Here is a 17,877-nt window from a genome sequence, read left to right as displayed (position 1 = left end):
GTCACATCGCACCCTTTAAAATGAACCATCAATATCCAAAGATGGCTTCATGTTAAAACACCTTAAATTATTTATGTTCTATAACACACACACTATATTGACTGTAAACAGCGAACATGCACGACTAGATTTTGTTTCAGTCTTTCACTCCTGCTACTGAACACCTGTTTCATATTCAAGCTTGATAGTGTGTCAGCAATCATGTTTTCTTATCCTGCCACATGCACAATTTTCAAATTGAATGGCTGTAACAACAAACTCCATCGAAACAGTCTGGCATTTTTGACTTTCAACTTCTCCACAAACTACAATCGGTTATGGTCAAATGTATATGATTGTCTCAGATACATTACTAGGAGAAAGTGAGGACTGCAGATGCTGGAGATCAGAGCTGAAAATGTGTTGCTGGAAAAATGCAGCAGGTCAGGTCTTCCTGAAGAAGGGCTCATGCCCGAAACGTTGATTCTCCTGCTCCTTGGATGCTGCCTGACCTGCTGCGCTTTTCCAGCAACACATTTTCAGCTCAGATACATTACTGGTAACATAAACATTGAAAGGTTGCCACGCCAACACCAAGCTCAAAGTCTCCTTCTCAACTGTAGAATATTTTTGCTGATGTTCAATTTCCTGGAGAAATATCTGATAGGTCTTTTTATCTTTTTGTTGTCTTCCTGCAAGAGCACAGCACCAATACTCGCATCACTTGCATCAATAGCCACCTTGAATGGCTTTGCATAATTAGGTGTGGCTAATATCGGGGCAGTGATAAACAAAAGTGTTCAGGCTGCAAATGCCTTCTGACAGTCCGCTGTCCACTGAAACTTCTTGCCTTTAACAATTCAGTGAGTGGAGCAGCCATACTGCTAAAATTTGGTATGAATCTTTGGCAAAATCCACTCAATCCCAGGAACTATCGCACTGCACGTTTTGTCGATGGTATGGGAAACTGCCCAAATACCTTTGATTTTGCATTCCGTGGGGTCATTTGTCCATGTCCAAAAACATGGCCCAGGAATGGCTTTGGAAAATTCACTTTTAGCCATGTTTATCACCAAGCCTGTCTTCCGAAGTCAACTGAACAAGTCTGATAAATTTTGCAAATGCTCTTCCACGTGTGACTAAAAATCACCAGGTCATCTGTCTATACGATATAGTTGGTTATTCCGGCAATGACCTTATTGGTTAGTCCTGAAATGTGGCTGGCGCATTTTTCATATCCAATGGCAAAGACTTTAAACTGATACAGTCCATTCTGCGTTACGAAAGCCAAAATTGCCCTCGCTCTTTCTGACAAAGATACCAGCATCCTCTGAGCAAGTCCACCTTAAAAATATAAGTTGTTTGTCCCACCTTCTTAACACAGTCTTCCAAACTCGGAATCGGATACGTATCAGTCTTTGCAACTGCATTGACTTTGCGATAGTCTACACATAACTGTTGGGTACCATCTGGTTTTGGCACCATTACTATGAGTGAGCTCCAGTCACTATCACACAATTTGACTATGTTGTCTTGGAGAATGTGTTCAATCTTCCTTTGATACTGTGCCAACTTGAGGGTTATGCCTATAGGGATGTTGCTTAATCAGAACAGCATCTCCTATATCTTCCTTGCATTCTCTCAAATATCCTCCCATGCCTCTGAGGAGACTTCAACACCCAGCTCTCTTTCCCACATCTTGCAGAGTCAATCAAACTCATCTGAGGTGGCACCCCCAAATTGATGATATAAAGTACTGACATAGAGTGTACTCTTAGCAGTACCCTCTCTATGTCAGATTTGTAGGGATCAGACAAAACTGTGGTCTTTTTTTGAATAAAGTCCCAACTTGAATAAAAAACAAAAGAGGTCTCAATTAGGTAGCTCGTACTTCCGTACTAACTGATCGAAGGAAATCATTACGTCTCCCTCAAATAAATCGCCCATGCAAGACACACCCCTAGCTGCCCAACGTTTAAATCCTGAATCTATCATACCCAGCATACCCACTAAAGGTGTAAACAAAGATGGTTTAACAATATTACCTTCCCTCTGCCGAATTGCCCTCCATGCTTTAACAGTATTGATGACTATTGGGTTATGGCAATATTCCCTCACTGTCCTCATTTTGTTCAAAAACAACAAACTGGTAAGGGGGCGCCTTGTCTGAGAGGTTTTGATATCTAGCCACATTGAAACAGGATCTCCACAAACCCAATCACTCATATAGGACAAAAGCGAGCTTAATTGGTAATTTTTAATGTCTGGAAGGTCCACTCCCCCCAATCTGTGAGGCAACTGCAGTTTGGCTAATTTAATGAGGGACCACTACAATACCAAATAAAGGAGCTGTACCCCGAAAAGGTGCCAAACGTGTAAATGCACAGTATCAGGTGAGGCACTGAAACTGCTGGATTCGTCAAAAAAATTAAGACATTGTCTGCATACAACGAAATCTTATGTACTTTTGACCCCACTTCTGTAGCTGGTATATTTGGATCCCCACGCATGGCCTCTGCCAATGGTTCAATCATCAACGTAAAAAGCAGTGGTGAAATGGGGCAGTCCTGCCGGCTGCCCCTAAAAATATTAAAATTGCTTGATCGTACCTGGTGGTGACCGCTGCGAGGGAGTAACCATAGAGAACCTTTACCCATCTTATGAAGACATCGCCCAAACCAAACCGCTCTAGAGTATAGAAAAGGTACAGCCACTCAACTCGGTCAATTGCCTTCTCTGCATCTGAAGAAATCACCAATCCCTGTATTGACTGCTGTTGGCATGCTTGAATAACATTAAGCAGCTTCCTAACATTATTGGAGGATCTGCGAGCCTTTATAAAACCCATCTGGTCCTCTTTAACAATAGAAGGCAACACAGTCTCCAGCCTTAAAGAGGATTTTAAAGTCCACATTTAAGAGTGAGGTGGGCCTGTATGAAGCACAGTCTTCCGGGTCCTTCCCTTTTTTTAAAGGATAAGTGAAATATTGGCCTCTCTCAGAAATGGTGGGAGACAATCATGACTGTATGAATCATTAAACATATTGAGCATCGGGCCTGACAGTATACTTATAAATTCCTTATAGAATTCACTGGGAAGTCAATCAGTACCAGGCGCCTTTCCACTCTGAAGCTGCCTCACAGCTTCCTGCACTTCTTGCTCTGATAACAGGGCATTTAGAAAGGACTGTTGTTTGGGAGTCACACTCAGGAGCTTCATATCTCTAAAAAAGGATTCCATTTTGGCCTGCCCCTCCTCACAATCCTCAGATTGGTGTAACTTAGAGTAAAATCTCTGGAACGCCACATTAATCTTTTTCGAGTCACATGTTAGGTTCCGAGACCCTTCCCTGATCACTGTAATGGCTTGTGGGGCACTCCTCCTTCTGGCAAGATACGCTAAGTACTTGTCACCACATGGCTTGTCACCATGCTCGTATAACCTTTGCTTTGCAAAAGCCAGCTCCTTCTTTGCTGTCTGCACGAGCACGGAATTTAGTGCAGACTGCAGTGCCGTAATCCTCTGTAGTTTGATCAAGGGTCTGTCAAAGTGGGCCTTCGCGGCTGCCTTCAACCAAGGAGACGTTGCTGCTCACCCTTCTGCCGCTTCCTACTGGCAGGATATGAAATAACGAACCCCCCCCAGCATAGGCTTTGGCAGTTCCCCAGAGAACGAATGAGCTATCAACCTATGTTGATGTCTAGGAATGCCTGAAACTCCCTAGAGAAATAGTCCACATACTTATTATCCTTGAGGATAAAGGGATCCATTCGCCAGTACCTCAAACCCACTGTAACGTCCTTAATCTTAACCATAAGGTACACTGGAGCATGATCAGAGATGGTAATATTACCAATCGTTCAAGATGCCACCAAATCCAGGGTTACCTCAGGGGTTAAATAAAAAACAATTCTAGTGTGACATCTATGTGGATTGGAGAAAAACATAAAATCCCTAACAGTAGGTTGGAGACACCACCAGACGTCCACCAATCCTAACTCCTCGCACAGACCCACTAACTGTTTAGTTTTTACAGAGGATATTGAAGGATCTTTGGGCAACCTTTCTACTATGGGATCCATGAGGCAGTTAAAATCTCCCCCTACAATGATGTGCTGGGACTTGAGACTTATCAGTTTAGAAAAAGCGTCTACCAAAACTTTAAGGGGATGAGCTGAAAGGCAATAAACATTTAAAACACCATTTTCTTCCCCATTTATCAAAGCTTCAAGAATTACAAACCTCCCATGTGTGTCTTTAACACACTCCAACAACTTAAATGGGAGATGCTTCCTAACCAATATAGCCACTCTCCTACTTCTGGTAATAAATGATGAAAAATAAACTCGGTCAAAGCCATTCTGCTGTTATTTCAGATGCTCCTTGTCATCCAAATGTGTCTCCTGTAACAAAGCAATATCCACCTTCACCTTTCTAAGACTCAAGAGTACCTTCTTCCTCTTAATTGGTGAGTGACTTCCTTTGATATTCCACGTACACCATTTAATTAAATCATTAGCCATAATCTTCTGCAATAACATTTGTGGGCGGCACGGTGGCACAGTGGTTAGCATTGCTGCCTCACAGCACCAGAGATCCGGGTTCAATTCCCGCATCAGGCGACTCTCTGTGTGGAGTTTGCACATTCTCCCCGCGTCTGCGTGGGTTTCCTCCCACAATCCAAAAAAGGTGCAGGTTAGGTGAATTGGCCATGCTAAAATTGACCGTAGTGTTAGGTGAAGGGGTAAATGTAGGAGAATGGGTCTGGGTGTGTTACGCTTCGGCGGGTCGATGTGGACTTGTTTCCACACTGTAAGTAATCTAATCTAATCTAAACATTTAAATTCCAGAGAGGAGGAACCCGAACGACAAACTGCTGAGCCTTAGTGTCACATGATCCACCAAATATAAAAACTACAAATCTACAAAACTATTGAGAATAAAAACAACAAAAAACAAACCAACATATAAAGCACCAACAGTGCTGAGTAGGGGAACTCACCCACTGTCCAGAGGGGGCAACTACCCATCCCAAACTGCCCATAAGTAGGCATCTAACCATCCTAATCACCTTCACTTCTCCCAGCTACAGCCACACCGCAAACACAAGCAGAAAAGAATAAACACCCCATAGAATACCAATATGAATAAAAAAACATTTTTTAAAAAAGTAGAATAAACATCCCACCCATCCTTTGGTATATTCGAACTTGGAAATTGAAAATGTACATCTCAACTACCACCACACATAGTTTAAACCAAATTATTATTAATAGAGGAAAAAAAGATAAAGCTCCAACTGGACTTCCTTCGTTTCTTTTACAGAATAATAAATACATACCCAAACAACACTATTTATACTAAAATTATTCAAATTGGGTTAGTTTGTCCACAAAGTTTCTTGCCTTCTCTGACTTGTCAAAGAGATGTATGGATCCATCTAAGGTGATTTGAAGCACTGCCGGGTATCTCAGGGAGTACTGAATCCCAAGCTCCCTCAGTCTTCTCTTGATATCGTCGTAAGATTTTCATTTCTGGATCACCGCCGCTGAGAAGTCCTGAAAGAACCTGATCTTAGAGCCCTCATAAATTAGGGCCTTTGGATCCTTCCCCTGGAGTCTGGAAGCCTCCATGACTCTCTCCTTATCCCGGTAATGATGGAACCGCACCAGGAGAGGACGAGGATGTTGACCCAGACCTGATCTCCGCGCTGCGACCGGGTAAGCCCTCTCTATCTTCAAGCCTCTCAGTCAAGGAATTTCAGCAGCCTGTCCTCAACAAATTCCGCAGGCTACTCACCTTCCTTACCCTCAGGTAGACCGATGATCCGAATGTTTTTTCTCTTGCCACCGTTCTCAAGATCATCCACCTGGTCACGCAAATTACAGACCTGCGTCTCCAGGGCTTGGATCCGATCCTTGGATGAACTGGCATCAGCTTCCACCACTGTGACCCTGTGCTCCACCTCATCCGTCCTCTTCTCCAGGTCTCCCAGCTGTTGCTCATGCTTCTGCAGCATGAGAGAGACTGGAGCCAGCTCCTCTTCAATCTGTTTCCCCAGCATCTTGAGAGATTTCGAGAGCTCATTCACCAAGGCCTAGAGAATAATCGGTTCAGAGGCTGCTGCAGGCTGAACTGCAGACCGGTCCTCGGATGCTCCTCCTCCCTTTTTTGGCATCTCTGGATGGCTGGAAACACAGGTAAGTTAATTTTTAGAAGTTTCTTGGGACTCCACGATCTTTCCAGATTCCCAAGATATCATGATGGCCTGGGTTGGGTGGGTTAAAGGATTGTCCTGCTTGTGCTGTGATGCAAAGCTCTACAGTGTGATCTCCTCAGATTGCAGATATCTTAGATCCCCCATCTCCATTCTTTTGAGCTGACTTTCCTGTTTAAGTGCCAATTTCTGAAAATCAAACTCCTTCTTTTTCTTCCTTTCTTCTCTCTTTCTTTGTTCTGCCAAAGCAATTTGTTCTGTTTCTCTTTCCTCTGCTTTTAATCACAATTCAAACTGTTTCATTTCTGTTGCCCTTTCCTTATCTTTTACCTCTAACTCAAGTTGCTTCATTTTCAATTGAATTTTAACCATCTCTAGAGGCTTGAATGGCATTTCCAGCCAAAAACATTAACACCTACTACTCGCTGCCTTCGAGTCCAACAACCCTAATCCCAAATCAGAACTGTAGAACAAATCCCGCAAAGAGCACCCAATCTGTTATGAACCAGGCCAGACCCCCTCAAAACATTTCAAGAAAGTAGCCAGGTCCCTAAATTTGCTAGTTGTTTTAAGCAGATGTAAAGTGGATATTCTGGGAGGGATTCGATTAGATTAGATTGCTTACAGTATGGAAACAGGCTCTTCGGCCCAACAAGTCCACACCGCCCCGCCGAAGCGCAACCCACCCATACCCCTACATGTACCCCTTACCTAACACTACGGGCAATTTAGCATGGCCAATTGACCTGACCTGCACATCTTTGGACTGTGGGAGGAAACCGGAGCACCCAGAGGAAACCCATGCAGACACAGGGAGAATGTGCAAACTCCACACAGTCAGTCGCCTGAGGCGGGAATTGAACCCGGGTCTCTGGCGCTGTGAGGCAGCAGTGCTAACCACTGTGCCACCGTGGATGTAGTTGGTCAAACCACTTAGTTTAAAACAAAACAGAATTTACATACAGTAGCGGTTTGACATACGAACGACGCTGTTCACGAACAAATCGGTTTAAGAACAGGATTGTACCTAAAATTTTGCTTCAATGTATGTACGAAATTCAAGGTACGAACGAAGGTGAACATTTTAAATGACAATGTGATGTCCCATTTTCGGAAAATTCTGCAACAAAGGAAAAAACAAGTTTCTCTGGATCGTTTTCTTGTGGCATCATCAACCTCCAAGAGACAAAAATGAGAAAAGACTCCGGAAATATCCGAACAATGGGAAAATTGATTCAGTTCGCGAACAGGGTCCCGTAACGGATTAAGTTTGTAAGTCGAGGCACTACCGTACAAGGTTACCAAATGAAACACAAACTAAAGAGAACAGAATACCAAATAACTTAATCTATCCGAAAAACCAACCGATGAACCAATCATCCCAACTTAATGATGCTGTTCCAAATACTTGCAACAACCCCTATAAACAGCCCTTGGCACAAAAGGTAAAATCAAACACAGGGGCTTACAGGAGAGATATCAGAGAGACAGGACCAGCATGGACCTGCTTCTTTGGGTCCAGCAGCTTCAAAACATGACTGCCTGACTGCTTTCATTGAATAGCCAGACCAGAAAAAAGCTAAGCTGGGAGAACTGGCCACTCCACTTTCATTGTACAAGTGTTTTTTTTAAACTTGAACACCTTCTTCCTGAGGCAGCATCTATTAGCTATAATTAAATTGCACCCAAAACCCTTCAACTTAGACTTTTCAGAATCTGTCTGTTATGACCTCTCTGAAAAAAAAAACCAATGTCCACATAAGTTTGTTAAAGGAGCAGCATCACTCACAATATCTACTGGGCCAAGACAATATCTACTGGGCCAAGACCCTTCAGGATCTTACAGGTTTTAATCCATAAGACAGAGGAGCAGAAATTAGGCCATTCAGCCCATCGAGTCTGCTCTGCCAATCAATCATGGCTGATATGCTTTTCAACTCCATTTTCTCACTTTCTCCCCGTAACCCTTTGATAGTCAGGAATTTATTTCAGTTTTAAATATACTCAATGACGTGGCCTTCACAGCCTTCTGTGGCAATGAATTCTGTAAGTTCCCCACTCTCTGGCTTAAGGCATTTTTCCTTATTTCCGTTCTAAACGGTCTTCCCTTTACTCTAAGGCTATGCCCTCAGGTCCTCGCCTCTCCTACAATGGAAATATCTCCCCAATATCTACTCTGTCAAGGTCATTCAGTATTCTATATGTTTGAATTAGATTCCTCCTCATCCTTCTAAGCTTCGGGTACAGACCCAGAGTCATCAAATGTTCATATGTTAAGCTTTTCATTCGTGGGACCATTGTGAACCTCGTCTGAACAAGTTCCAGGACTAGCACAACGTTCCTGAGGTAGGAGGCCCAAACCTGCGCACAATACTCCAAATGTGGTCTGACCAGAGCCTTATTGAGCCTCAGAAGTACATCCCTGCTTTTATATTCAAGTCCTCTCAAAATAAACACCATCATTGTATTTGCCTTCCTAACTGCTGACTCAATCTGCAAGTTTACCTTGAGGAAATCCTGGATTAGAATTCCTAAGTTTCTTTGCACTTCAGACTTCTGAGCTTTCCCATTTAGAAAATAGTCCATGCCTCTATTCCTCCTACAAAAGTGCAAGACCTCACACTTTCCCACGCTATACTCTATCTACCACTTCCTTGCCCACTCTCCTAACCTGTCCAAATCCTTCTGCAGTCTCCCCACCTTCTCAATGCTATTTGTCCTTCTACCATTGTATTGTTGCAAACTTAGCCAGAATGCCCTCAGTTCCTTCATCTAGATGGTTAATGTATAAAGCGAAAGGTTGTGGTCCCAACACTGAGCCTTGTGGAATACCACTTGTCACCAGCTGCCAGCCTGACAAGGAGCCTTTTATCTTCACTCTCTGCTTTCTGCCAGACAGCCAAGCTTCAATCCACACTAGTATCTTGCCTCTGACATCATGGGCCCTTAACTTCTCAGTAGCCTCCTGTGTAGCACCTTGTCAAATGTCTTCTTGAAGTCCAGGTAGATAACATCCATGAGCTGTCCTTGGTCTAACTTGCTCATTACTTTGTCAAAGAATTCTAGCAGATTTGTCAGGGATGGCCTTCCCTTGATGAAACCATGCTGACTTTGCCCTATTTTACCATACACTATTCAGAAATCTCATTCTTTATAATGGTTTCCAGGATCTTACCCATGACCAAGGTTAGGCTAATCGGTCTGTAATTTTCCGTCTTTTGCCTTAATCCCTTTTTAATCAAGTCACCTCTTATTCTTCTAAACTCCAGGAGCTAGAACGCTAGCCTGTCCAAACTTTCCTCATAAAAACAATCAAGTCATTTCAAGTATTAGTCAGAAAAGTATTTTCTGAACTGCTTCCAACACATTTATATACAGCAAACTTTGTTTTAACTGGCACCCTGTGAACAATGTCAAAAATCACACAACACTAGGTTATAGTCCAACAGGTTCATTTGGAAGCATTAGCTTTCAGAGCACTGCCCCTTCATCAGGTATTTGTTGAGTAGGACCATAAGACACAGAATTTATGGCAAAAGATGACAGCGGCATGCAACTGAATTGATATATCAAACAAACCTAGATTGCTGTTAAGTCTTTCATCTTTTAAAATGGGTTGCAGGTTTCGGTTAATAGGTAAATCCCAGAACTACTTTTAAGTCATAATCTTGAGATAACTTAAGGTTTAAATTTTTTTAACAAAGTGAAATCTCAGCTCAGACAATGCATTAAAGATGCAAGGTTAGAGTCTGTCTGTATCCAAATCTTGAGTCAGGCTGGTTCTATTTCCAAAGTGGAATTTACAAAATATTACATGGATTGACTGCCTGGGGTTGTGCATTTTTTGAGCAAAATAGAATGTATCTGCAAATATAATTCTGCAAACACAAAACCACCATATAGACTTGTGTCTGTATATGCATGCATGTGTGAGAGAGAGAGAGAGAGAGAGAGAGAGAGAGAGAGAGAGTGAGAGAGAGAGAGAGAAGTGTGAGTATGTGCCTGCATGTGAGAGAGAGAGAGAGAGAGAGAGTGTGAGAGAGAGAGAGCAGTGTGAGTATGTGCCTGCATGTGGGAGAGTGTGTGTTTGTGTATATGCAAACTTGGTCAAGTGTGTTTGAGAGTGTGATGGTGCATAACCCTGTGAGAGGGTGTGTGCATGGGTGAGAGTGTGCGGGGTGGGGTGGCTGTGTGTCTGCGTGTGTGTATATATACACGTGTGTGTGCATGTGAGAGAGAGAATATGTATAGTGTAGTGGGGTCACCTGTAGTGTGTCATGAACCCCAGGTCCCAGTTGAGGCCATCCTCATGGGTACCGAACTTGGCTATCAGCCTCTGCTTGGGCACTTTGCGTTGATGCCGATCCCAAAGTCTGCCTTGAAGTCACCCGAAGATCCGAGACCAGGTGTCCCTAACTGGTGAAGTGTTCCTTGACTGCAAGGGTACACCCCAGTCTGGTGATTGTTGTGCGGTGTCCATTCATCCGTTATCGTAGTGTCTTTTTGGTCTCGCCAATGTATCATGCCTCGGGCCATCCTTGGTTGCACCATATGAGATAGACAACGTTGGCAGAGTCACATGAGTACCTGCCGCATACACGGTGGGTGGTGCCCCCACGTGTAATGGTGATATCCGTGTTGACACTCTGACATGTCTTACGCTGGTTGCCATGACAGGGCTCTATGGTTTTGTGGCCGATGTTGTCCCCAAAGCTGGGCAGTTTGCCATGAACAATGGTCTGTTTAAGGTTTGGCAATTGCTAAAAGGTGAAAAGTGGAGGCAGAGGGAGGGTCTTGGCGAGGTGCTCATCCTCATTGATTATGTGCTGCAGGCTGCGAAGAACACGACATAGTTTTTCGGCTTAAAAGTTGTTACCTTTCATTTATAAAACTTTATGTTATCTCGTGATCGTGACTTAAAAGACATTCTGGGATTTACATATTAACGAACAGAAACCTGCAACTCATTCTAAAAGATGAACAATGTAACAAAAGTCTAGGTTTGTTCAATATATTATTTCAGTTGCATGACACTGTAATCTTTTGCTCCCTGATGAAGGGAGCTAGTGCTTCCAAATAAACCTGTTGGACTATAACCTGGTGTTGTGTGATTTTTAACTTTGGTAAAAACAATGACTGCAGATAGTGGAAACCAGATTCTGGATCAGTGGTGCTAGAAGAGCACAGCAATTCAGGCAGCATCCGACGAGCAGCAAAATCGACGTTTCGGGCAAAAGCCCTTCATCAGGAAAAAGGCAGAGAGCCTGAAGCGTGGAGAGATAAGCTAGAGGAGGGTGGGGGCAGGGAGAAAGTAGCATAGATTTTTAACTTTGTCCACCCCCGTCCAACACTGGCTCCTCCACACCTTGTGAACAGGTACACTTGAACCATTAAAAATTATATACCTCAAATTCCACAAAGTTTACAGAACTATTCTGTCTAATTATTATAGATTTCATTTATTGACCTCAATGTGAATATATTTGCTGTTCAACTGAATGGCCACATGAAACGTCAACAGTTGATCAATTTGAAGTCAATTTCTCTTCTAATACTGCGTAAATTTCTACCACAATTTACGAGTAGTCAGTTGTGGGTGTGAGTGTGAAGACTCTTTGCCAATAAGTTTTATTTAAGGTAAAGTTGCATTATTATTTAAGTGATTTATGCTGTAAATAGAAGTATAAGAATAATGTGTATATGCCCGACATTATGCTTCTATTACAGATAACCTTTTATTAACTGTCACCTGTGGGCAAGCAGTGTGCTGGTTGATCAAATATTCCAGTTGATCAGGACATGTACATAATCAGTGCAAAAATACTAAGTAAGGGAAAACATCATAGCAATAGGCATGGTGACCCTCAACTTGAACCACCGCCAATCATCTCTCTCTCTAATGATCTGGTAAGCCTTACAGTGACTGTGCCTTTACAGCTGCAGTAACATTTCCTTACTCTTGTATTTCATTCATTTTGCAATAAATGCCAACATTCAATTTGCTTTTCTAATCACTTAGAATCATAGTCATAGAGATGTACAGCATGGAAACCCGTCCATGCCGACCAGATATCCCAACCCAATCTAGTCCCACCTGCCAGCACCCGGCCCATATCCCTCCAAACCCTTCCTATTAAATGTTGCGATTGTACCAGCCTCCACAACATCCTCTGGCAGCTTTGTTGCAACTACAAACTAACATTGCGATTCATATACCAGGACAGCCAAATCCTTCCAAAACTCAGGAGTTTTGCAATCTCCCTATTTAATAGTTTACATATTGGACAAATTGGGCAAGTTCACATTCTCCAACATTATACGTCAACTGCCAAATTTAACTCACTCACTTCACTGACCTTTTTTTTTGCAGATTCCACATCTCCTTGACAATTTCCTTCTTACCTGTATCATGGCAAATTTAGTGGCCAAACGTTTGGTCCCGTTATCCAAATTGTTGATAGAGATTGGAAAAATTTAACGTCCAGGTCCATGATCCTTGTGGCACTGCATTGAAAACCTGAAAATAACCCAATTATCCCAACTCTCTGCTTCCTGCTGGCTAACCATTCCTTTACCCATGTTAACAGATTATCACTTATACCACATGTTCTTATCTTGTGTGGTAGCTTAATGTGGCACATTATCAAATCTTTTTTGGAAATCCAAGTACATTATATCCATAAGATCTGTTCAATGCACCTTTCTTGTTAATTCCAAAACTGACTGTAATAAATTAAGCTGAATTTCTCTTTCACAATGCATTGTTAACACTGATCACATTATGATTTTCTAAATGTCATCCCAATATTTCCTTATTAATGGATTCCAGCAGGTTTCCTATGACAGATATAGTCAGTTCTGATATAACGTGATAGTTCCGTTCTCATGTGATCTCACATTATAAAAAAAAAATCACAGTAGCTGTACCATTTAAACGAGTGGGGCTGGAATCGCGTTATAGCCAGTACAAAAAAGGAAAATTCACATTCTACAAATGACAGTCTAAATTCTTCGATTGCGTTAAAGCAAATTCACAGTGAAGAAACACGCATTACAGTATTAGATTAACTGGCTTGTAATATCTTACTTTCAGCCTTACACTTTTATACAAGAAAACAGATTTTTAGCCCTTTTCCAAACCAGTAGCATCTTTCTAGAACACATAACCTTACGAAATTCCTTCCAATGTCACTATTTTATGTGCAGCCTTCTTTTTTTAGGTTACAAGCTATCTGACCCTTGGAACGTATTTAGCACACATATAGTTGACTTCTGAAACAGTCATTCTTTCTCATTGGGATAAATCTTTGCTGATAATTGTTAAATTTCTTTGTGAATATCTTCTAATATATCTGACTATCCTAATTTTCAAACCCAATTTCCCAGTTCACACAAGACAGCTGTGTCTTCATATTATTATAATTACCATTGTATAGTCTTAAAGCGCTGTTAAGAACTCAACTTCTCCCCTTCAAATGGAGGTAGGATTATGCTATGTTATGACTGCTGTTGCTAACAGGCTCCTTTACCATGCATTTACTCATTAATGTGGTCACGTTGTATGGTTGGCTCTTGAACATATTACTGTAAAGGAACAGTGCCTGACACACATGAACTGATTTTCAAAACCATCTTTGTAATCCTATTTTTTTTCCTGTTGTTTCAACTAAGCCAGTGTGCTCCTGGCCACTCCTCGCCCCATCTTCCAGATCAGTCACCTGTATCCTCACTCCTTGGGCAGTCATTCATTCATGACCCCTCTCCATTCACTGGTTACACCCCACTATGATAGTGTACTGGAAATCAAGCCCTGCTATTCCTGGTGACATCACGAAAGTTGAAGATTTTATAAATGTGTACAAACCTTTTAGAACTAGGTTTTCATGAAGCACAGATCAGGGTTCTGTACTTAACAAGGCTTACTATTTATTACAAATAAACATGTTCTAGCTACAGAGAAACAAATGTGAACAGACAACATATAAATCTACACGTTAAAACTCTAACTCCTTGATAAAACTTTAGAATTTTGTTTAATCATGTTCAGAAAAGGACACCACCTTCCTTGCCAGAGATGCAATGGCATCTTACTGTCTCGTTCACATGCACACCCTGTTCAGCTATATGGGAACCAATCACATTGCTGTTGATGGGCAGAAAATCTTTGTCATCATCAATTACTCATCACACCGTAGACCAATCATTGACTTCATTCAACACACTCCTTGGTTCCAGACTATCTGTAGTAACTTACTCCTGCTATTTGAATAAACATTAGTGGAAAGAGGTTTACAATAACTGCTGGTCACTTTCTTTGAAGTAATTATAGCAATCCCTTCCATAATATTTGTCTTCAGTCTGTGCTCATCCTTGTGTCACACATCGCTGCCCTCCCTACCCAATTATTCATTCTTGCCACTCCCACTATCCTTCTCACCCCTGACTCAGTGGTGCTCACTCTCTCTCTCCCCCTGGTTATTCATCTATGCCATACCTGCCTCCGCAGTCACTCATCTATCCCCTCGATCCTTGATCATTCACTATGTCTGTTCTTATGAAACACATCTACGGTCACACATCTCTGCCCTCCTTTTAGCTCACTGTCTCTGATGTGTGCTTGACCTACCTTCCCTCCCTGGTCACTCACCCATCTCCTGGTGACCTCTCTACTAGGTGACTTATTCATGCTCTCCTAACGACAACAGAAGGCAAAGCTATCATAGAACCAACGGACCAGGTCCAAGCCCTGCAGCCCATCTAGTGGTTAACAATGGTGGACAATGCAACAACAAGAAGAGACAGCTCCATAGATATCCCCATACTCAATAATGGAGGAACCCGTGTATCAGCTGGAAATTCAAAGCTGAAATATTTGCATCCATTTTCAGTCAAAAATACCAATGCATGATTCATCTTGGTATACTTCTGTGTCCTCAACAACTGCCAATCTTCAATCAATTCAAATGAAATCAAGAAACAGATGAAGGCACTGGATACTGTAAAGACTATGATGTCTGGCAGTGTTCCAGCAGTAGTACTGAAGACTTATATCCAGAACTTGCCATGCCTCCAGGCATTTACCTGGAATGAGGAAAATTACCCAGGTATGTCCTGCCCACAAAACACAGGGCAAATCTAACTCGGCCTGTTGTATACTCTTGATCAATAATGACATTCTTGACAATACTATCAAGAGGTATTTGCCAAGGAATAACTTGTTCTTATGACACATTTGGATTCTGGCAGGATCACATAGCTTCCAACCTGAATACAGCCCTGGTCCAAACATGGATTGGAGGTGAACACAGAATGACTGCTCTTCTCATGCTCTTACAGTTTACATTTCAAACTTCAGCCAAGATTGGTTGTAATCCTCCTGCAGTTATCATTTGGTTGAACACCTGGTTGTGATGCCAACAGTGGATTTAATTCCCATACCTGCTGAGGTTATCTCCACTTGCCTGAGGTATGGTGATCCTCAAGTTAAACCACCACCAATCATTTCTCTCTATGATTTTTACCTTTCCCTAAACTATACTAGACTCACGGTAAAGGCTGAGAAAGCAGAGGGAAGCGAAAATAACAGCTATCCAGGAAAGGTAATAAAAATAAACTGACAGGAAAGCAATAGAAGAACAATGCTGACAGAGGATTTGTAACAGGCAATGAACAGATTCAAGATTAGAGAAGTGCTGGAAAAGCACAGCAGGTCAGGCAGCATCCGAGGAGCAGGAAAATCGATGTTTCGGGCAAAAGCCCTTCATCGGCAATGAGGCAATGAAGGGCTTTGCCCAAAACGTTGATTCTCCTGCACCTCGGATGCTGCCTGACCTGCTGTGCTTTTCCAGCACTTCTCTAATCTGTAGTACCCACTTCATTGATTCAGACAGAGTCTAAAATGGAAAAGAGACCGATGGAGACACTGACCATTCATGGCATCCCTCATCAGCCTGAATTCCGAGAACATTCCCGCCTTGAAATACCGATATAAGCAGCAACACATAAAATCCATGATCCAACCGTTCGCCACCTCCACCATCTCCAAGAAGTCGTCGTCAATAGGCAGGCCTCTGTTTCTGGTACCCCCAGCATCCTCCCTCCAATCTTCATCCTCCATCTTCCTTCACTCACATCTACTTCCCCGCGGTGCAACCCCAAACACCTTCCCCACTCCGCTCCCGGTGCAACCCCAAACACCTTCCCCACTCCGCTCCCGGTGCAACCCCAAACACCTTCCCCACTCCGCTCCCGGTGCAACCCCAAACACCTTCCCCACTCCGCTCCCGGTGCAACCCCAAACATCTTCCCCACTCCGCTCCCGGTGCAACCCCAAACACCTTCCCCACTCCGCTCCCAGTGCAACCCCAAACACCTTCCCCACTCCGCTCCCGGTGCAACCCCAAACACCTTCCCTACTCCACTCCCAGTGCAACCCCAAACACCTTCCCCACTCCGCTCCCGGTGCAACCCCAAACACCTTCCCCACTCCGCTCCCGGTGCAACCCCAAACACCTTCCCTACTCCGCTCCCGGTGCAACCCCAAACACCTTCCCTACTCCGCTCCCGGTGCAACCCCAAACACTTTCCCCACTCCGCTCCCGGTGCAACCCCAAACACCTTCCCCACTCCTCTCCCGGTGCAACCCCAAACACCTTCCCCACTCCGCTCCCGGTGCAACCGCGATCATCTTCCCCACTCCTCTTCCGGTGCAACCGCGATCATCTTCCCCACTCCTCTCCCGGTGCAACCGCGATCATCTTCCCCACTCCGCTCCCGGTGCAACCCCAAACACCTTCCCCACTCCGCTCCCGGTGCAACCCCAAACACCTTCCCCACTCCGCTCCCGGTGCAACCCCAAACACCTTCCCTACTCCGCTCCCAGTGCAACCCCAAACATCTTCCCCACTCCGCTCCCGGTGCAACCCCAAACACCTTCCCCACTCCGCTCCCAGTGCAACCCCAAACACCTTCCCCACTCCGCTCCCGGTGCAACCCCAAACACCTTCCCTACTCCGCTCCCAGTGCAACCCCAAACACCTTCCCCACTCCGCTCCCGGTGCAACCCCAAACACCTTCCCCACTCCGCTCCCGGTGCAACCCCAAACACCTTCCCCACTCCGCTCCCGGTGCAACCCCAAACACTTTCCCCACTCCGCTCCCGGTGCAACACCAAACACCTTCCCCACTCCTCTCCCGGTGCAACCCCAAACACCTTCCCCACTCCGCTCCCGGTGCAACCGCGATCATCTTCCCCACTCCTCTCCCAGTGCAACCGCGATCATCTTCCCCACTCCTCTCCCGGTGCAACCACAAACACCTTCCCCACTCCGCTCCCGGTGCAACCCCGAACAGGTTCCCCACTCCTCTCACGGTGCAACCACAAACGCCTTCCCCACCCCTCTCACGGTGCAACCACAAACACCTTCCCCACTCCTCTCCCGGTGCAACCACAAACGCCTTCCCCACTCCTCCCCAAGTGCGGCTTCACGCTCCATCCGCACACCTCTTTATAAAACAAACAACGGCGGAGAAACTCAGAAGTCTGGCAGCAATTTTTTTTTTGCGCGAAGAAAGCGGAATTAATGTTAAAGTCCGGTGCCACGTCTCCGGAGTTGTTAGTAGCTGGGAAACTACAGTAAGTGTTATTTATGCTAAACCGGGGGTAAGGTCTGTGAGAGGC

At 44.0% G+C, this 17,877-nt stretch overlaps 1 protein-coding gene across 1 annotated transcript in view; it reads right to left on the bottom strand.

The window, feature by feature from the left end:
- terf1 (telomeric repeat binding factor (NIMA-interacting) 1) overlaps positions 1-16,337 on the bottom strand; it is a 51,303-nt gene extending 34,966 nt beyond the window's left edge. The window contains exon 1 of the mRNA XM_043689188.2: positions 16,125-16,337. Within this exon, the coding sequence (XP_043545123.1) occupies positions 16,125-16,314 (190 nt within the window). The 5' untranslated portion in view covers positions 16,315-16,337. The remainder of the gene's footprint in view (positions 1-16,124) is intronic.
- Between the last annotated feature and the right edge of the window lie 1,540 nt (positions 16,338-17,877).

The sequence above is a fragment of the Chiloscyllium plagiosum genome, unplaced genomic scaffold (genome assembly GCF_037043375.1).
Source record: "Chiloscyllium plagiosum isolate Xiang-an unplaced genomic scaffold, Cpla_swu_hap1 HiC_scaffold_4, whole genome shotgun sequence".
Classification (NCBI taxonomy): Eukaryota; Metazoa; Chordata; class Chondrichthyes; order Orectolobiformes; family Hemiscylliidae; genus Chiloscyllium; species Chiloscyllium plagiosum.
The sequence above is the reverse complement of the archived record's forward strand: the minus strand, read 5'-3'. Positions and strand labels throughout refer to the sequence as shown.